The sequence below is a fragment of the Tetrahymena thermophila genome (genome assembly GCF_000189635.1).
Source record: "Tetrahymena thermophila SB210 genomic scaffold scf_8254551, whole genome shotgun sequence".
NCBI lineage: Eukaryota > Ciliophora > Oligohymenophorea > Hymenostomatida > Tetrahymenidae > Tetrahymena > Tetrahymena thermophila.
Window position 1 is genome coordinate 51,178 of NW_002476322.1, and position 19,437 is coordinate 70,614.

Sequence of the window (19,437 nt, forward strand, 5' to 3'; positions counted from 1 at the left end):
CTTTTTATTCGAACTTTTGTTCTATTTCTATTATCACAAACGAAATGTAATTATCAATTTGTATTAATAAAAAAAGTATCTTTATAAAAATAGTCAAAATATATATACAAAAACATTAACCACTGAATAATAAAAAAATGTATAAATAAACTTTGATGTATGCAAATTTATTGTAAGCTGATTTCGTATTCTTCGTATTAAATAATTAATTTTTTATGGTTAAAAGTCTATTCCTAATAAATCAATTAAAGCCTATTTAATCTTCACATTGTTTTTAGCAAGCCTCTAAAAAAAGATAAAATTCATATTTCTTTTTAAATAAATTGTAATCTGTCTTTCCTTAGCTGACTTAGTTACTTTTATTAATTATGATTAAAAGAATTACTTAAATTGTGGTATTAAATTATTTTTTTATAAAATTTACCATATTTGAATTCCATATAAAGAAAAAAATATATCAGCAAATTAAGCAAGGAATAGCCATAAAATTGATTAAGCCATATATTGTATGATATTTAGATTACTTTTATTTTTGTAAAACTAATCACAATTCCAAATTCAAATTGCAGCCTAAATGTGGCTTGCGAGTAAAAAGAAAATAATTTTGGAGTTTTTATAAAAAGAATAGCCTAAAAATAAGTAAATAAATAATTTTCTAATAAGAAAAAAATTCTAAGTGTGTATTAATTAATTTGTAAATTGATTTAAATTCCATTCAATATTTGTTAATTTTTTTTCCTTTCAGTGTTATTATAGAACAATATCATTCCAAAACACAGCAATTAAATTTGAAAAGAAATCATAATAAATTAAAAGTTATTTATTATTTATTTCTGAAATAAAGTTTTTCTTTTAAATACTAATTAAATTTATATCTCTGAAAATTAAGCAAAAAAAGATGTAAGGCTAATAACTTTGTTTCTTAATTTTCCTATAAATAAATTTGTTATTAGCAAGAATTATTACATTTTGGATAGGAGAGTTACTGCTATTTAAATTAATAAAAAGAAAATTGATTAAACAATTTTTTCAAAACTTAATTAATAAATTACAAATTATTTAAGTGTATTAATTAATAAAATCTTTTGTTTGAATAATCTAATCTGATCACTAAATTTTATATCATATTTGCTATTCGAATTGGTAAGATAATTAAAAATATTTGAATTGCTTTTATTAAGCATTTTTTATTTGTAGATACTTTATTAAATAAATAAATATAAATAGTTATTCCAAAACTACAAAATAAGGCATATTAAAAATCATTTATTAATGTAAAAAATATAATTTAATTTCATTTTAATAGCTAAACATCTAAAAACAATTTGATTTTTTTGATATAAAAATATTAATAAAATAAGCTAGTTTATATGAATTGAATATTAAATTATTAAAATATGAATTTAAAAAATTTGACACAATAAATTAATATTTAAATAATTATTAAGATTTTTTTAATATTTTAGATGGAATTTTATTTAAATAAATTTATGCAAAATTATTCCCTTAATTATTACATTGGTTATAAGAAACAAATAATTTGTTGCTAAATTAATTTCATTCTATACTATACTTTAGTAAAATTAATTATCATTTAATTGATTCAATTTAATTATATCCACAAATAAATTAAAAATTTCTACTAAATTTACTAATTTAGTTAATACAAAACCTCAATTATTCTGACTATTATTAGTTTAGATTTAAATCAGAGTGGTTAAACTTAAGAACAAAAAAAATTTTTTAGCTTTATTCTTTAGCACCTTAAATAAGAAAACTAATGGTAGGTAATTGTATATGTTTTTTAAATGTTTTAGTAATTATTTTTTTCAATAATTCCAAACACTTTCTAATTCTTTCAGATACTTGTATATTTAGACATGAATTAAATAATTTATTATGGAGATCCTTTAAGAGGAGAGGGATTATGTAACTAAAATTCATTACCGATTAGAAATCCATCTCAAATAATTTAAAAGGATTAAGATAAACAAAAATATGGTAGTAAGTAATATAACTTGCTAAAACATACTTAATGAATATGAGGGTGGCAAATATGATTTTAATCACCATATTCTAATTGTTTTTAAAAAAAGTAGGTTACTAATTACTTTGTTAGTAAATTTATGATTATTTATTTGCCATTTAGTATATAGTGTTAAATATTATGTTTTTCTAATTTTTATTGTTTGCTAATATGTCTTATTTTGTAACTAGATAATTAGAATGAAAATATTTGTTATGTTATTTACAAAAAAAAAAAAAAGTTGTAATGACAATCAACCATCAATTAATTATTAATTGAAATATAAACTTAAATTAAATGTATAATTTAAATAAGGAAATATACTAACATTTGATCACCTTATATTATAAAGTTGTGGTAAAATTTTCATTTTATTAAAGGATATCTTTAGTTTAGAGCATTCCAATTAAATTGTCAAGTAATTTCAAAAAAATAAAAATAAAAAATTTAAACCATCCATTTAATTAAATGTAAATCGTCATCAAGCCTATCTTGTTTTACGTTTTACGGATTACAAATTACCTCAATTTTTTTTAAGTTTGAATTTTTCAACTAGAAGGCAAATCGTGTTTCAAATAAAAAATAACTAATGAATGTTAACATTAATACCATTAACATTTTTCTATTATTTAATTTATTACATATTTTTTCATACCTTCAAAAAATTAAAGTATTAAATAAATTTTAAAACCTTATATAAATATTTATTTATTTAGATAATTCTAGAGATAAATAAATATTTTATTAAAAATTTTTTATATGAAATTAAAAATTCTTCCTTTTAAATGCTTTATGAAAAAAATTTTCATTCAAATAAATAATTTTTTAGTAGAAAAATAAATAACTCTCTCATTTTTTTAGTGTTTTTGTAATTGTATATTTCTGTTTTCTTACATTTATTCTCGCAGTTGTTGTATATGGCTGTTCTTATTCAATACAATTAATTTTCCTTATATTTTTTTTTTTGAGCAAAGTTATTCAAGAAAGAATTTTTAATTGATAATATCATCTAAAAAAGTAAATATGAAATGTTAATATTTTAGTTCAAAAAAATTTCCCCCACCGGGACTTGAACCCGGGTCTGAAGGGTGAAAACCTTCTATCCTAACCTGCTAGACTATAGGGGATTACAGAATATTATATAAAATTTTGTTACTCATTTACTATTTCCAATATAATTAGTATGGCAAATAAAATTTCTTAATTTAAATGAAAAATATCAAATATCATTTACAATAAACATTAAAATTGAAGTAATTAGATTTGATTATAAAAAATAAATAATCAAGAATTATAAAATATATATTTTTTAGTTTAATAATTTTTACAACATAAGTAAAATCATTAATAAATATTTAATTTATTTTTTTATTTCATTCAAATTTTTGTTCATATTATTCTCTCCTAAAAACGAACTTCATTGCTAAGAATAATTTTGTTTGTCTTATCATGATTGTATTTTTTCTGGTTATATAATAGCTCAAGAAGGAAATTATTGATTGAATTATTACTATATCAATTGTTTGTGCAAAAAGATAGTATAATGCCCACTTTCTATCATAGCTGTATTTGATTTCTTTTAATTCAGGATAAACTAATTATGTCATAAGCAAAAAGAATGCAGCAATTGTTATGAGTAAGGATACAGCTATTTTAACTATCTAATATGTTTTTATATAGATAAGAGATTTAGAAATGATTCCCTTCAAGGTTATTCCTAACAATATTGAAATGAATGATAGTTACAATGAATTTTCCTATTAAATTATTAAAAAATATGTTTATTTTTAAGATAAAATTATAAACTTATTTATTTACCATCAATGCAAATATTTGAAAGCTAATTAAAAATATATTTTTTAAGAAGAATAAGCTGCTTTTTGTTATTCTGCTCTATTTGTGATCATAAAATACGAAAAAAGACACTATTTCATTACCAGCCTTTAATTATTTTGATAAAAAATTTTAAGTAAATAAATTTATTTTGAAAATTTTTTTTACCAGAGTGAAGTATAATTTTTAATTAAATTTAGATTATTCATTTAATAATTCAGAGTTATCAGAATCTTGCATTTTTTATAAAGATTTGTTCTCAAATTTGGTTATGCATTCAACATCTTTCATTCATTTAAATATTAATTAATACATTTTTAACATTATAATTTATTTACCTCCTGAAAATGTTGGTAAAATCTCCTGCTTATTATTTTTCTGATTGACTTAATAAATTTGTAGAGCTTAAGAAAGGTCCATTTATATCTAATTATTTTCTTTTTCTTTAAGCTTCGCTGATTTTGGAGAGCCTTCTGGAGTTGAAGCTACCTTTTCCATAAATTAGGTTACTGAACTAAATAAACCTACTATACTTCTTTAAAAAAGTAATTAAAATTTTTAATTATTAGACATTAATTATTTACGAATTTTTGTTAAAGCTTGTCTATGAACCAATTTTAGTAGGAGAGTTACTGTTTACGCTTATATTGTCATTAGTAAAGGATAAGTCCTCTTTACAATCTTTATTTACTTGAGGAAATTCTATTTTTTGAATGTTAATGTTTTAGTCTTGCTACATTATTTAGTAGCTTTTTGGGAGACTTGATGAATTTTTTTTGAAATTTAGCTTAATTTCTTTCATTTAATTCTCTTTCGTAGGAAGTCTCATTTATTTTTTATCCTCTCTCTTGTTTTCTTCTTCATATTCTTATTAATTAATTCTGTTTTTGTTTAAATAGGATTTAGATTAAAATTTATCCAACATATAGCCAACGATACAGCAAACTATCCAAAAAGAAAGTTAGATAAATATTATTTTGGAAACCATTGTATCTTGAATTTGAATTTGTTCGTCTATACAGTCTTCTATAGTTGGACCTTTACAGCCTTATTATGGACATTCTGAGTTGCACTTTATGCACTTTAAATCTATTTCGTCTTGGAAATATTATATTTAAGAAGGACATTCGCTTACACATTTTCCATTCAGCTCAAATAAACCGTAGTTACAGGTTGTGCACTCGTAAAAACTAGTGCAAGTTTTGCAATAGCCAGAGCACATCTAGCATTATTTATTTTAGTTAGGGAAAAATCCCTCAGGACATTTATCAACACAAGTATTATCTTAATATGTGAAATAGTTTTACATACAAGATAAGCAGCTATCTTTACTAGAATTTATGCATTTTGCACACCCTTAAAAACATTCTTTAAATTAATTTCCATCTAAATAGTATCCAGCAGGTGGTTCAGAAAAGCATTAATTTTTAAGCATTAAATAACCGCTTTTACACCTAAAAAATTTAATAAATTTTTAAAAACTTTTAACAAATATTTAAATAAGTAATTTATTACTCTTAGCAATTACTGCTACTTTTATCACACTTACTACATCCTTCATCACATTTTTCACATATGTTTGCAGTAGAGACAAAATAATTTTAAGGACAACTATTTACGCATTATGAATCAAGTATGTATTTTTATTCATGACAACTTTTACACTTTTATTTTTAATTAAATTACTATTAAAATTTTTTCTCTTAAAATAATTTTGGATAATTTAATTTTTGATATATTTTTTAAATACTTGATCAGAATCAGGTCCAAAACATTCTTTGCACTATGAAGAGCACTTATAACATGATCTATTACTCATTTAAAAATAATATCCAGAACTACATTCTTATAGACAATAGCCTTCTTAATAAACTAATTCTTTTTTAAAAAAATTTTTAGTTTTTTAATTAAATCAACTTTAAAAATTTACATAATGGGCATGTTAGGCAGCTATAAACTCTATCATCTGAACATGTCTAACAAGTAGAATTACAATTTTGGCATTCTCTTTATTTATTCAAAAAGCTTCCAGCTGGGCATTGCTCAACGCAATTAGAGTCAGATAAATATTTTCCATTTTAACATGACATGCACTAATTAATTTATGATCCTGAGCAAGTTTTGCATTGTGAATGACACTTCAAACATTTTTTTTATGTAAGGTCACTATAGTGGCCAGGGGAGCATTAGGAATTTTTTCTGCATGTGTTATCACTTTCTTAAAACATAAAATCTTGCTGGCATTATGTGCAAACCCCTTGTTAATTACACTCTTCACAATTGTCATTACACTTTTTAATTTAATGTAGAATTTTATAGATATTTAAATAATTTAAATATTTCTTACATTTTAAGATATCATAAGAATATCTCTGATGCCAAATGATTATGTGGTGAAAGGCTAGGTTAATTGCATATAAATTTCTATTGTTATATTCTATAAACTGTGCTTAAATGTGTAACTAAATGAGTCAATAGTGTCTATCTAGCTTGCTCCACAAATATTTTAATTTTTTGACAAGTTTTCGCTAGATTGATAAATAAATGCTACAATTCTTCCATCAATAAGAATCTTAAATCCTTCATTGATAGCCATATCAATCAAAACATAGTTGAAACTTAAAGTTAGCATGTAATGAGGAGGTCTTAAAAAGAAAAAAAAAAACATGATTACAATCAGATAAGAATTAATTAAAATGCGCTTACATAAACGAAATAGATTTTTTTATAAAGATTTAATTTGTAGAAGGAAGCGGACCACCAACGTAAAATTAATTACCACAATATCTAACTTAGCTTTATTAGGTTGAAGAAAAACCAGAGTATTATAATTAAAGGCTATTAGCTTCATCCTAAGATAAAAACTAATTGTACAGTCCTTGAAGGAGGAAGCTAGAACCTTTATTGCAGGATGAATACAAAAAAATTAATTTAAACTTAAATATATAAGAATTGTAAAGAAATTAAATAAATATACTAATCTTAATATTTTTAGTACTAGTTAAGATCTCAAACATAAATGTTTTTAAATTTAGAAAATTTACTTTTAGATGTTTATATGATTTTGATGATACATTTTTGCCCTTATTAAAATGTCCACAATGGGCATCTCTTAATACATTAACCTTCGTAGTTAAAAAAGTCACTTTAACATAACTCACAGTAATTAAATTTATCAGAGTCACATTAAGAGCATTAGCTGATATTACAATTATTCTAAATGCAGCTCTAGCTTGAATGATCTTATATGTATTTATAACTACATTGATCTACACATTTATAATTCAAGAAGAGCTTTCCGTTTTAGCAAGTACATGTGTTATCAGTCAAACTTGCTCCTTCTGGACAGGCTGTGCATTCATTCTAATAATTGAAATATTTATAAGATTTAGGAGTTATTTTACTTTTAACATTCTTTATTTGTTAGATTATTTTTTTAAAATATTTACATGACTTGGCCCACTGCATTTAGAGCATGATTAGTGGCATTAATGTACTTCAATAAATATATTCTTCAATGCAAAATCATAGGGTGCTATATCATTTGACCCTGGTTGAGCTAATCTTGTTAGATTCAACACCAAATTTTATGTATTATGAATAAATGACATCTAGTAAAACTCAAGAATTTAATTTTAGCCTTTAAAGCAATATGGCCTCGCTTATTCGTGATCAAAAATAATGATCCCTCCCTGCATGCCATCATATTAAATATTTATTGCGTTGTTTTTCTCCATGCTATTTAAAAGCAAAATTTCAAATGATAATGATATTTTATAATGAGGAATTGGTATCTCAAAATCTCTTTTAAGATAAGAATTTTCGTTTTAAGAGGTTGAAGATAAAATATATTTATTATCAAATTCTATAAAATCAGTGTCTTCACATTGTATTATCTTAGAATTCTCCCACAATTATTTTAATGATGGATCTAAGACATCTTAATCAAGCTCCTAAAGTAGGTAACTTTGGCTAGATAACAAATCTATTTAATAATGTAGAAGTAAATCATAAGATAAGAAAAAACTCCATTTGAATTAAAGCAATTAAATATACCTGAAAAAGCTAGATCAATGAAATATGATAAATAAATGAGGTTTAATAAGAAGTATTTTTAATTTGTTTTTAGTTTCATTTTTGTTACAATTTTTAATTTTATAAGTGTCAGCTATATTTGTTTTGCTTTTCGATATAATTATCTTCTTATGGTTAAATTCAATAGACTAATTTGATTTTAATTTAAATAATTTGCAAGGGACATATTCTGAAGTTTATTTGATCAATCAAAGATGTTTGCCAAATTTTTGTTTCAATAATCCGATTAATTAATATTTTGTTTACAATTCATTACTCCTTATTCCCATGTAATGAATTTTACTTGGTCTGCTTTACTTACTTTGTGCACTTAGAATGTGGCTAGAGTGAAATCATTATAAGTGAGTAAGTCCTCAATATCAATTTTTTAGATCGATTTAGGTTTAATATTAACCACTAGAGGATTAACATTTCATGAATAGAGAGACCTTTGCTCCTACAAATTTTATTTTTCTATTTCTTATATTTTATGATCGAAAATATTTGTAATAATTTGAAAATAAATAATCTGGTAATAAACAAATTACACTTCTCTTTTCGGAATTGATTGAATCAAAATAGACCTCAATTGTTAGTTCCTTATACCTCATCTATTTCATTAGACATTTTGATTTCAAAATATCACTGATAAATAAATTTGAATTCTATTAATTTTACTTTTGATAACATCCATATATTTTTGTACTAAATTGTAATTATATTTCAGTAATTTTTATGTTACATTTATGATAATTGATTTATCATAAAATTAAAAAATGTACTAAATAGATAATGTTTAATTATTTTTAGCCATTTTTAAAATTAATTTTATCTAAAAATATTAATTGAAATAATTATCTAAATGATAAATATTTAATTATGAAATTATTGTAATTTTAATTATTTTACAGAAATTCTCTTTCAAATTATTATTTAGTAATATAATGAATTTGAAAATTGAAATTAAATCTAAATTTAAAAAAAATATTAAAATAAAACAACCAGATAATACAGTAATACAACAAAACAAATTAGTATTTAATTTTAATCAAATCCAAATTCCTCTTTTTAGTCAAAATATAAAAACCTATAATCTCTAAACAAAAAATATTTAATTTTAATTTACATCACTCTTTCTAAGTCATGATATTCTGACCATTTCATGATGAATTAGTATTTCATAGTCAGAATTACTTTATATACAATTCAAACTTTAAATTCTTTTTGTTAATTTTATCATTTTTTTTATATTATTGTTTACTCTCAAAGGATATTCATTTAAAAATCTTTGTAAAAACCTAAATTTACAGTATTTTATTAAGAAAACAATTTATTACTCTAAGAATGATACCACTATCAGCCATAGCATATAAATCATAAATAACAAATTAATGATTTGTGTGAAAGTAAACATTACTGTGCTTAGAATTTAAATAGCTTGAGAAGTATCTTTTTCATTGTAATCAGAAAACATTACTGAACATAACAATAATATTTAAGAAATAAATACAGATATTTTTTCAATTCTATTCAAGGATTTTGATATAAATGGGTTGCATGATTAAAGTCCTATAAAATACAGCATCAAAACAATAGTAATCAATATTCCTGCAATTAAAAAATATTACCTAAAAAAAATACTGAATACTACGATTAATATTTTAACTAGCAACCTAACCATCTCCCAATAATAATATTAAGGCCTGTATTCATCATATAAAAATCCATAAGTAAACATAATCTTAACTTTTTTCAACCTGTGTCTTGAATGGATTATCATAGCACAAACAAATAATGGAAAAGAGGTTAAAACTGTGAGCAACATCAAGAGGCTAAGCAACTAAATCTATTCTAACTAAGAAGAATTACCACATTGTAGGCTAAGATCTATCAGTGAATAAGATTTATCTTTCTCTAGCTAGAAACAAGTAAAGCTTGATAGGCATACCTCAAGGAGAATAGAATAAAAAGCTGTTATAAAAATATAAATCAAAGATAGGTATCCCATATATATTGATTATTTAAAAGATATCCTCTTAAAGATAAAGCAAAATGCTAAAATTATTGCAATTAATAAAAATAAAAATATAGGAACCATAAAGAGAAGCAAGAGATACTAATATCCAATAGATGTTGAATAAGATTTATATTCAGATATTAAACAGCTTAAAGAAAAGAACTGAGAGTTTAAAGGACTATAGGCAACTAACTAATAAGCAGAAATTGAAGAGATGATATCAATATTTATGAATTAAATAGATACAGCAAAGATAGAGGCATGAAACATAAATATTTTGATATAAGTTGAAGAAAGATTCTATTTTTATAGAGTCCTACCTATGAAAAAAATACCCATCTTAGCTAAATAAAATGCACATAGTTCATTTCTTAATCTTTTAAAAGTTGAAATAATTATAATAGCTATACTTATAATTAGGAAAATCATGATGAAAACAAATTTAATTAAATTTTATGTTTTTGAGCTGCATTTTGAACACTAAAAATTTCCTTAAACTGAATATTATTCTCCCCAATAAACTCCATCAATATCACAATTTAAGCATTATGCTCCGATATGACCTTCATAACAGAGAGAATTACCAAATCCACTACCTTTGTTTTTATTTAAATTATTTATTCAAAATATATTTTGGAAATATTTATTTAATTAATTAAGAAAAATTTTTTGAATTAAAATTTTGTAAATGAAGAAAATATGTGTGAGAAAATTTATTTTAATTAATTTGAGGAATTTTATTTTCAATAAAAATTTAAAGGAGAAAAAAAGAATATTTAAAAAAATAAAGTATTGATAGATAATTTATTAATTTACCTGAGATACAACTTTTGGGATTTAATGAGCATTTATAAATTTAACTAACTTCAACAGTATAATTTGATCTCCAAAAAGAATCCTATAAAAGAGAATAATTTGCGAAACATTCAGAAAAATACTAAAAAGGGCAGGATTAACATTGTGATTGATCATAATTGACTTTTTATTAATTACAATATCTGCATATAAAAGTGTTATAAACTCCAGATTAAATACTGACTCTCTCCATTCCTGCTGATTCTTTGCAGCCATTATAAATTTTATAATTGCTTGTATTTAAATCATAATATGTATCAAATAATATTTATTTCAAATTTAAGTTTTCTTACTATTTTCCCTTAAAATCTTAGTTTTATATTATCATTAAAAAATATGGGGAAGGAGAATCAAAAATTGTAAGTAATTCAGGAGTATCTTACAAATAATTATCATTTTTATTATTTATGAAATTATTAATATTTCCAAATGAAGATTCTTTGTCAAATTATGTAAATAGTTAATTATTAATTTTAAAAGATAGTAAAAAGGCATAAGTCAAACCTTAATATAAATATTTGTTCGTCTAAATTATTGTGTATGGTTATTACAATTCAAAATTCAATTCTTCTATTTTTTAAATAGCAATTTCTTATATCTCAAAGCTATAATCATTTCCAGTTAAATATGCTACATTACTCTAAAAATTAATTTATTTTAATTCATTTTTATCAGAATTGGATTGCCAAATATAAAGGCCTCCACCAATTTTGCTTCTGCAATTAATTATATTCAAGTTTTATGCTTTAATTAAAGAACCTCCCGAGACTGCACCTCCTAAATACTTACTGACACAAGAATCAAATGTAGTATTTTAAAAATATAATTAAATTTAATGTTATGATGAGTTAAGATAGCCATGTAACTGAAAACATCCCCCAAAATCTAAGGAATGACCATTTTTAAAGTAAGCATTTTCAACATAAAGTTGAGAATAAATTTGAGGGCCAGGAGGATATACATACTCAAGGAATAGAAATGATAAATTTTTTGATTACCCCATATCTGCAAATAAATCATGAAGAATCAAACTGCTTTATATCCTTTTAGCTACTATTATGAACTATTGCTATTCTTAATTTTCCTATTTTTCTTGGTACTGAGAAGATTAATTTATATTTTATATAACAAAATTTTCAATTTTAACAGCATCGCTATCATCAAAAAAAAATAAAGATTATTGCTTAAACGAAATACTATCCAAATATAATCCTTTTATTAAAATATTTCTAGAAAACGGAATATATAAAAGATACTCATCAAAGACTCCTTTCTCTATATGCATATTTTGTATATTAATACTGTATGATTTAATATCTGTAAGAGAAGTATAAAATCTGCATCCAGACTTTGAAATAAACTAATTTATATTTACATTACCTACAGACCCAGTTAACAAACTTTAAGTTAATTGGCTATTTTCTTGAATTAAAATGCTATCTATATTCAAATTATCAACAGATTAAGCAAAAATGAGTTACTATTTTAAATCATTAGGAATGAATTTAGTTTATGCTCGAATAACGATTGAACCAATATTTACTGATGTAAAATCTAATATTTCAATATCAAACTAATTTGAAAAATTAGCGATTTGATAGTCTATCTAGTCTATTTAAATTAAATTAGTTCTTTAATCACGAGATTAATAAAAGGAATATAATAAGAATGATATAGTACTCTTTAAAAATATTTATTCTTAACCTGTAATTAATAAATATTTTATTAGTACTTTTTGATCATATTATTCTTCAAATGGAATATAAAATTAAATAAAACTTGATACTAATTATTCATTAAGATTTCTTTAAGGAATGCTTTTTAGGAGTTATTTTTTTTATATGATAGGGTAAGAGTTGTTTACGATTAACTAGCTAACTTAAATTTCTTTACTTGAAGATAGAATTAAGTTTTTATTAATAATAAATTATGTCATATTAATCTAAATTTTTTCTATAAACAGTAAATCTTAGCTTATGATTTATAATTAAGATTGAGGTTCTACTAACAAGCTATTAATTTTAATAATTTTTGCACTCATTAAAATTAGGTAAGAAAATTTTATACTTATTTTATCAATCTAGATTAAATTAATTTAATTTGTTTTGATTAGCTTAGTACTAAGACCAAAAAATATTATGCTAATTTCTACATTATTTAAATTCAATTCTTGAATATTTTCAATGCTTATAAAATCATTTTACAATTTTCTGAAACAACAGTCAACGATTTAAATTTAATTTAAATTTAACTTGGTAATATCTTTAAATACTATTGTTGTAGTGATTTCTTCAGATAATAAATTTAAATTAAGTGTGATTTCATTTTATTGAATAACCATTATTTATCCATCAACGCACTTAAAATCAATCCCTTAATTTTTGAATTAATCCATTAATATGATTTAACAAGGCTCTTCTTATTTCTCATAATTACTGATTAGATCTATATTGCAAATAGCAATACCAATAAAGGAGTATATCTTTAACAATTTCAAGATATTTATTTACATTTATTTCTCCTCTTTTCTTTATTTTTGTTAATTAAAAAAAAATACTTATGAACCAGATATAAGAATTAATAGAATATGTTTTTAATTTGACTTTGTCTATTTTCAGTGTTTATTTTTTTTTAGTAAATTAGATTGTAAAAATCAAATTTAAATACAATTTTTTGATCATTTTTCTGATAAGTGCTTTTTTATTTCAAAAAATAAAATAATTAATATTTAATTTTCTCATCAAAATTATATTCAATATTCGAAAAAATTTAGAAAATCAATTATTAATCTATTCATAAATTTTAATATGAAAATGAAGAATATTTGAAGAGGGAGACAATTTTTCATAGGATTTTTATAAAATTGAATGGTTTTTTATTTGAAAAATATATTTTATAAGATTAAACAGTATTTAAAAACAAAAAACGAAGCTAATCTCAAGCAATATTGGAATAAAAAATTGTTTAGTTTTTCTAAACTTATAAATTTAATTTTTATTATACTAAAGTAAAGCTGTAAGCTAATTTTTGAAGAATACAATATAAAATACAATTAAAGTATTACTTAAAATTTGAATTAAATATTTTTTGTTTTTAAATTCTAAATTTATATAAATTTACTGCAACATAATTTTTATTATTTAAAAAATAAAATTTTATAATAAATAAACTACAAAAAAAATTTGGTTTTTAAAAATTTGGAATCTAATATATTTGAGTGGAAATAAAACAGAAAGTACAGTATTTCTATTTTATTTATTGATAATTTAATATTCATTAAAAACAGTAAAAAAAAAATTAAATATATTTTTTTAATTGATCCACATTTAATTAGAGTTTTAAATGTAATATAACCTTCAGTAAGAATTTTATATGAGAGATTGGTTTGCCAATCATTCTTAAAACTTATGAAAAAAACAGGATAAGCACAATACTTGATTATAATAAGGCTTTATTTACAAATAATAAATGATTTCAAAAGTATGTCTCAATCTTTTTTAAACTTCAACTTTTTCCGTAATTTAATATTTGCAGACATTAAATATTTAGTAATTGCTCATATTTAGTTTATTGAGAAGTACACTTAAAATATTTAATTGAATTTTTACTTTGTGCATTATTAAAACATAATTTTTTCATAATAATGTGAAAAAAAGGATACTTTTACAAATTCATTAAGATATGAATTTATTTAAATACATGAATGTATTTAAAAAAATAGAGATTATTCCATATCATTTAGAAAGGCATTTATATTTATTTATATACTGATTAAGAATGTATTTAAAATAAAAGAATATAGTAAGTAAGTAAGTAATTGATAGTTATCATATTTTTTAATAAATATAATATGAAAAATAAAAGTATAAATACCAAAGCAAATATAATTCAGAGAATATAAAATTATTATTATTTTTTTAAAGTCATAAAAACCGATAAAATAAATAAATTTAGTTTTTTAAACATTAAATTTGTTTGATAAAAGATATTTAAAAGCATTAAAAGTCCATGTTTTATCAAAAGTTTTAAATCGAAAATTTTCAATATCAATTTTCATTAATATTAAATGCAAATTACACTTTATAATAACATTTTTATAAAATATAATTTTTAAAATTTATATTTTTAAATGGATTATTTGTTACATTGGAGAAGATTATTGAATAAGCTTTTTATTTATTTTATTTTAGTTTTTCTCATATAAAAAGAGTTTATATATGTATGTAATTATTTTTTTTTACTTTTATTTTCTTGGATTAAAAAAAATAAATAAAATTGTCAATTTAATGAAGGTACTCATAAAGAAAATATGATCATCAATTTTAAATAATGTTATAAATTATCTTAAAGTAATACTTTATAAATTCAAAAAACAAATATTTAATAATTTTATTTAATTGTAAATGCAAATTATTTTCAATAAAACCAATCAGGATGTTTAGTTATTAATCTGAAAAGTTGACAATCATTAACCTTATTTTTTGATGTATACTCATCATTAATATAGGAAAAACAAACCAATCTTTTTAATTTAGCAAATTATATGACTAAATAATCACTCATATAATCTCCGTACATCCTTTATTTAATAAAAAATTATCACTTTTATCTAAATATTAAAAATTTTAAAGTCTAAAAAAGTTTTTATTGTTAAAACCTTCAAAACAAAATTTAAATTAAATTTACTTCAATCTGAGAGTTGCTAACTATTCTAATTTTTTTATTCCTTTTACCAACCTCTTAAAACCAAATTATTCTTCCCTAATACAAAAATAATGAAATTATATTTATATTATTAAAAATGGATGTTTAATACTTAAAAAATTTTAATTTTTTACGAAAATTCTAAATCCAAATTTTTAAGATATCTACAATTAGCTAAATTACTCAAGAATTTATCTATTGAAAAGCTTTTGAATAAAAAGTAATTAATTAATAAATATATTAATAGATAAAAAAAATTTATTTATTTACCTATTACAATTCCTATAAAAATCGTAATGACCATGTACAATTTTCAAAGATATAAGTTACTCATAATTTCCTAAAACTTAACCTAAACTCTCTGAATCTAATGTAGTACCTCTATTAAAAATAGTAAAGTTAATTTAATTATTCCATAAATAAGCTATTATTATGAAAATGATTACAGCAAATCAATATATAAATGTTAAAGATTCACACATTTAGTTAATAATTTTCGTAAATATTTTAAATCCTTTTTATCTACATAAGCATCCCTTTTTAATAGTTTATAATTTTAAATAATAAAACTAGTTTTAAAATAATCTAAAATCCAAAATTATTTCAAATTAAAAATTAATTAACTTTATTAATAATTATCATAAAAATTAATTAATTACTGCTTCAGGATAATTAATTTAGATACATTTTGTAAGGTTCTTTATTGCCATATTGATTACTTTTTCAATTATATTTCGCCAGTTATACTAAAATAATAATAATTAAAATTTTCAGTAAAAATTATATTAAATTTTTGTTTTGGACATTTCTTAAGTTAGTATAAAAAAAAATTTATTTATCCAATTTATTAAAAACAAATAAAATGATGTAACAAATAAAATTTAAAATATAAAATATATTTTCTAATTCTTATTGAAATAATAAAACAAAAAATTGTATTATACCTTAAACATAGCCTCAATTTGGTATATTTCTAGCAGAATTTAAAGAATCTTATCATCTATTCGTAAGTTTTATCTTAAATATCTTCTTTTAACTCAAATTTAAGTTCAAATAATTTATTTAGCTTTATTAGTTCTTATCCTAGTTTATATATGTCTCTTTAATCCAAAATACTAAGTATTTTTTAAATTATTTTTTACTAAAATATTTATTTATAAAAATTTACTCTATAGGTAGTTCTAAGGCAAAAAGATTTTTACATTTAGATATCGCTTTACAAACAGTAGATAAAGAATTTAGATGAAAACCCCTATGATTAATTTATTAAAATGAAAAATTTTAAAAAGGTTTAATAATGAATAAAGTTAAGATTCAAAAATTATATATTATTTCTTACTAATTGATCATTTTTAATAAAATATACTCTGAAAATGATAAATAAATAATACACATATTTTTAATTAAAATATAACAAAAAAATCCTTAAAAGCTAAAGAAGTTTAAATTAGAATTAAAATAACAATTAAATCATTTATTTTTAAGAAAAATCTGTTAAATAAACTTCTCAGTGAATTATATATTATATCAGTTTTATATTTAAATATATAAAATAAAATGACAAAAATTAAATTAACAAAAACTTTTACCATAATTCAATGTACCTGCAATACTTATAGTCCTCTTATTGTAACTTTTATATTTTTATTAAAATAATTTGTATAATATTATTAATTAATATAAATTACCTTTTCTAAAGTGATTGAAGTATAATCAAAAAATATTTATAAGACTTCATAATCAGAATCACTACTATAATCACTATTTTAATCTTCTATGTCATCTTCTTCTTCTTCGCTTTTATCATTTTAATTTTCTGATTATCCCACTTACTCCTCAAATTCTAGTTCATCTGAAAAATCATCTTCTTAATTAATAGAGCTATCTTATTCATCACTTTTAAGGTCATTATCACTTAATTCTTCTTCTTCTTCTTTCTCTTCTTCATCAAATTCCTTTTCATCCTCTTCTTTTTACTCTTGACCAACTTCTTCAGATTAAAATACTTTTTAATCGACATGTTCATAGATTCTTTTTAGTTACTATTCTGTTTGTATTTCTAGTAATTAATTAGTTTCGTTATTTTTTAATTCTTATCTTGACATTTCTGGAATTATATTATTGAACCTTTTGATATTTAGTTAACTTTTTACTTATTAAGTTTTTATATAATTAGTTAATTTGAAAAATAAGTTGAAAATTTATCTTTTTAGTTTTTTGATATAATGAATTAATTAATTTATTCATTCTGTCTACTCTAATTTTAAAATAATCAAATTAGCGCTCTATTTTTTAATTACGAATATCTTAATTAAATATACTTTGAATGGAAATAAAAATAACACATTTTAGGTTCCTGCAATAAATTCAAAATAATGAAATTAGAGCTTTGTATAATTAAAATAAGCATTTTAATTCAATACGTACTATTTTTATTGTGATAAAAATATCATAAAATAAATTAAAATTAGATAATTAATTTGAAGAATAAAAGATTATGAGAAACACTTAATTGCTAACTATACTTTAAAATTTTTTAAAATTTATTTCTAATTTTGTCAAATTTAATAACCAATTAACTTTAATTTTTGAGGTAGAAAAAATTAATATGTATTTATTTCATTAAAAATTTATTAAAATTTTAATTTAATTAATCACATTAATTATTTCTTATATTTTTCTATCAAAATATAAATTTTTAGCCCTAGTTTTTAGATAATATTTTAAAAACTATTCGGTAAAGGTAATAAAATTTTATCAAAAAACTTTATAATCAACATCTATTAAATAATAAATAAAACAAAAAGAATATTTTAATGTTTCATATATTTTAATGCTAAATATTTATGTATAAATACAAAAGTTAAAATTCACTTTAAATTAATGATTCATTAACATCTATTTTTTAATATTTTTTTTATTTTCTATAATACAGCAAAAAATACCTATAAATTTCCATGTAGCTTTTGGTATATTATTTTAATAATTTTTAAAACCTGAACAGATAAAGGATTTATTTCATCATTGATTTTTTCCAATCAATAATTTGTAATCATTTCATAATGAATTAGTGTTTCATTTTTTGATATATATTCGAAATTATTCATGCTTTGCATAGTTTTTGTAAGTCTTATTAATTTTTTGATATTTTTGTTTACTCTAAAATTATATAAAGGAACAAATCTTTGTAAACTCTAACATTTAAAGTATTTTACTAAATAAACAATCTTTTATTCTAAGAAAGATGAAACTATCAACCATAAAGTGTATAGCATAAATAAGAAATTAATGATCTAAGCAAAGCAAAAGAATACTATGCTTACTAATTAAATGCCTTTAGTAACTTTATCTTAATCATATTCTTAAAATATTACTGTAGATAATAGCAGTATTTATAAAGAAAATATGGAAACTTTTTCTAGGTTATTCAAGAATTTAGAAATAAAAGGATTGCAAACTTATAATCCTATAAAGTAAAACAGGAGAGTAATTGAAATTAAATTACCTGAAATTAAGAAATACTACTTTAATAAAATGTTCAATACCACAATGATTATTTTAACTATAAGTCTAATTGCCTCCCAATAATAATATTGAGTAATATATTCATTATATAAAAATCCATAAGTAAACATGACCTTAATTTTTCTCAGTTTATGTCTTGAGCGTATAAGCATAGCATAGACAAATAAAGGAAATAAGGTTAAAACAATAAGTAGTATAATGAGACTAAGTATCTAAATTTTTTATAATTAAGAAGAATTACCACATTACAAACTTAAATCTATAAGTGAATAGGATTGATCTTTAATTAAAGTGAAGCAACTAAAGCTTGATAGACATAATTCAAGTAGAGCAGAATAAAAGGAAGTGAGAAAAATGTAAATCAAAGATAGGCATCCAATTTAGAAAGATTATTTGAGAGATA

General features: G+C 21.1%; 5 protein-coding genes across 5 annotated transcripts; 2 read left to right on the plus strand and 3 right to left on the minus strand. All coding sequences in view use genetic code 6, as the record gives it.

The window, feature by feature from the left end:
- Nucleotides 1-3,399: 3,399 nt before the first annotated feature.
- On the minus strand, nt 3,400-8,084 carry TTHERM_00304240 (zinc finger lsd1 subclass family protein; the record flags this gene model as incomplete). Its single annotated transcript, XM_001021000.2, has 13 exons — nt 7,916-8,084; nt 7,309-7,844; nt 6,904-7,222; nt 6,566-6,758; nt 6,207-6,504; nt 5,790-6,150; nt 5,610-5,737; nt 5,375-5,523; nt 4,444-5,313; nt 4,198-4,394; nt 4,028-4,143; nt 3,845-3,967; nt 3,400-3,783 (listed from the first exon to the last, which is right to left on the minus strand). Exons 1-13 carry the CDS (start codon nt 7,992-7,994, stop codon nt 3,400-3,402), a joined length of 3,753 nt encoding a protein of 1,250 aa, XP_001021000.2. The 5' UTR covers nt 7,995-8,084.
- Nucleotides 8,085-9,481: 1,397 nt separating this feature from the next.
- Nucleotides 9,482-10,116, plus strand: TTHERM_000304241 (hypothetical protein; the record flags this gene model as incomplete). Its single annotated transcript, XM_012798847.1, has 2 exons — nt 9,482-9,528; nt 9,603-10,116. The coding sequence occupies 2 exons, from the start codon at nt 9,482-9,484 to the stop codon at nt 10,114-10,116; spliced, it is 561 nt and encodes a 186-aa protein (XP_012654301.1).
- Nucleotides 10,117-10,375: 259 nt separating this feature from the next.
- TTHERM_000304243 (transmembrane protein, putative) lies at nt 10,376-11,054 on the minus strand (the record flags this gene model as incomplete). The annotated part of the gene is made up of 2 exons (XM_012798848.1): nt 10,376-10,546; nt 10,767-11,054. The coding sequence occupies 2 exons, from the start codon at nt 11,052-11,054 to the stop codon at nt 10,376-10,378; spliced, it is 459 nt and encodes a 152-aa protein (XP_012654302.1).
- A 4,167-nt stretch (nt 11,055-15,221) lies between these two features.
- TTHERM_00304260 (hypothetical protein) lies at nt 15,222-17,614 on the minus strand (the record flags this gene model as incomplete). Its single annotated transcript, XM_001021002.4, has 10 exons — nt 15,222-15,384; nt 15,492-15,566; nt 15,644-15,715; nt 15,780-15,890; nt 15,956-16,045; nt 16,169-16,255; nt 16,454-16,624; nt 16,678-16,761; nt 17,099-17,142; nt 17,198-17,614. 10 exons carry the CDS (start codon nt 17,612-17,614, stop codon nt 15,222-15,224), a joined length of 1,314 nt encoding a protein of 437 aa, XP_001021002.4.
- A 1,183-nt stretch (nt 17,615-18,797) lies between these two features.
- On the plus strand, nt 18,798-19,106 carry TTHERM_00304270 (transmembrane protein, putative; the record flags this gene model as incomplete). Its single annotated transcript, XM_001021003.1, has 1 exon — nt 18,798-19,106. One exon carries the CDS (start codon nt 18,798-18,800, stop codon nt 19,104-19,106), a length of 309 nt encoding a protein of 102 aa, XP_001021003.1.
- Between the last annotated feature and the right edge of the window lie 331 nt (nt 19,107-19,437).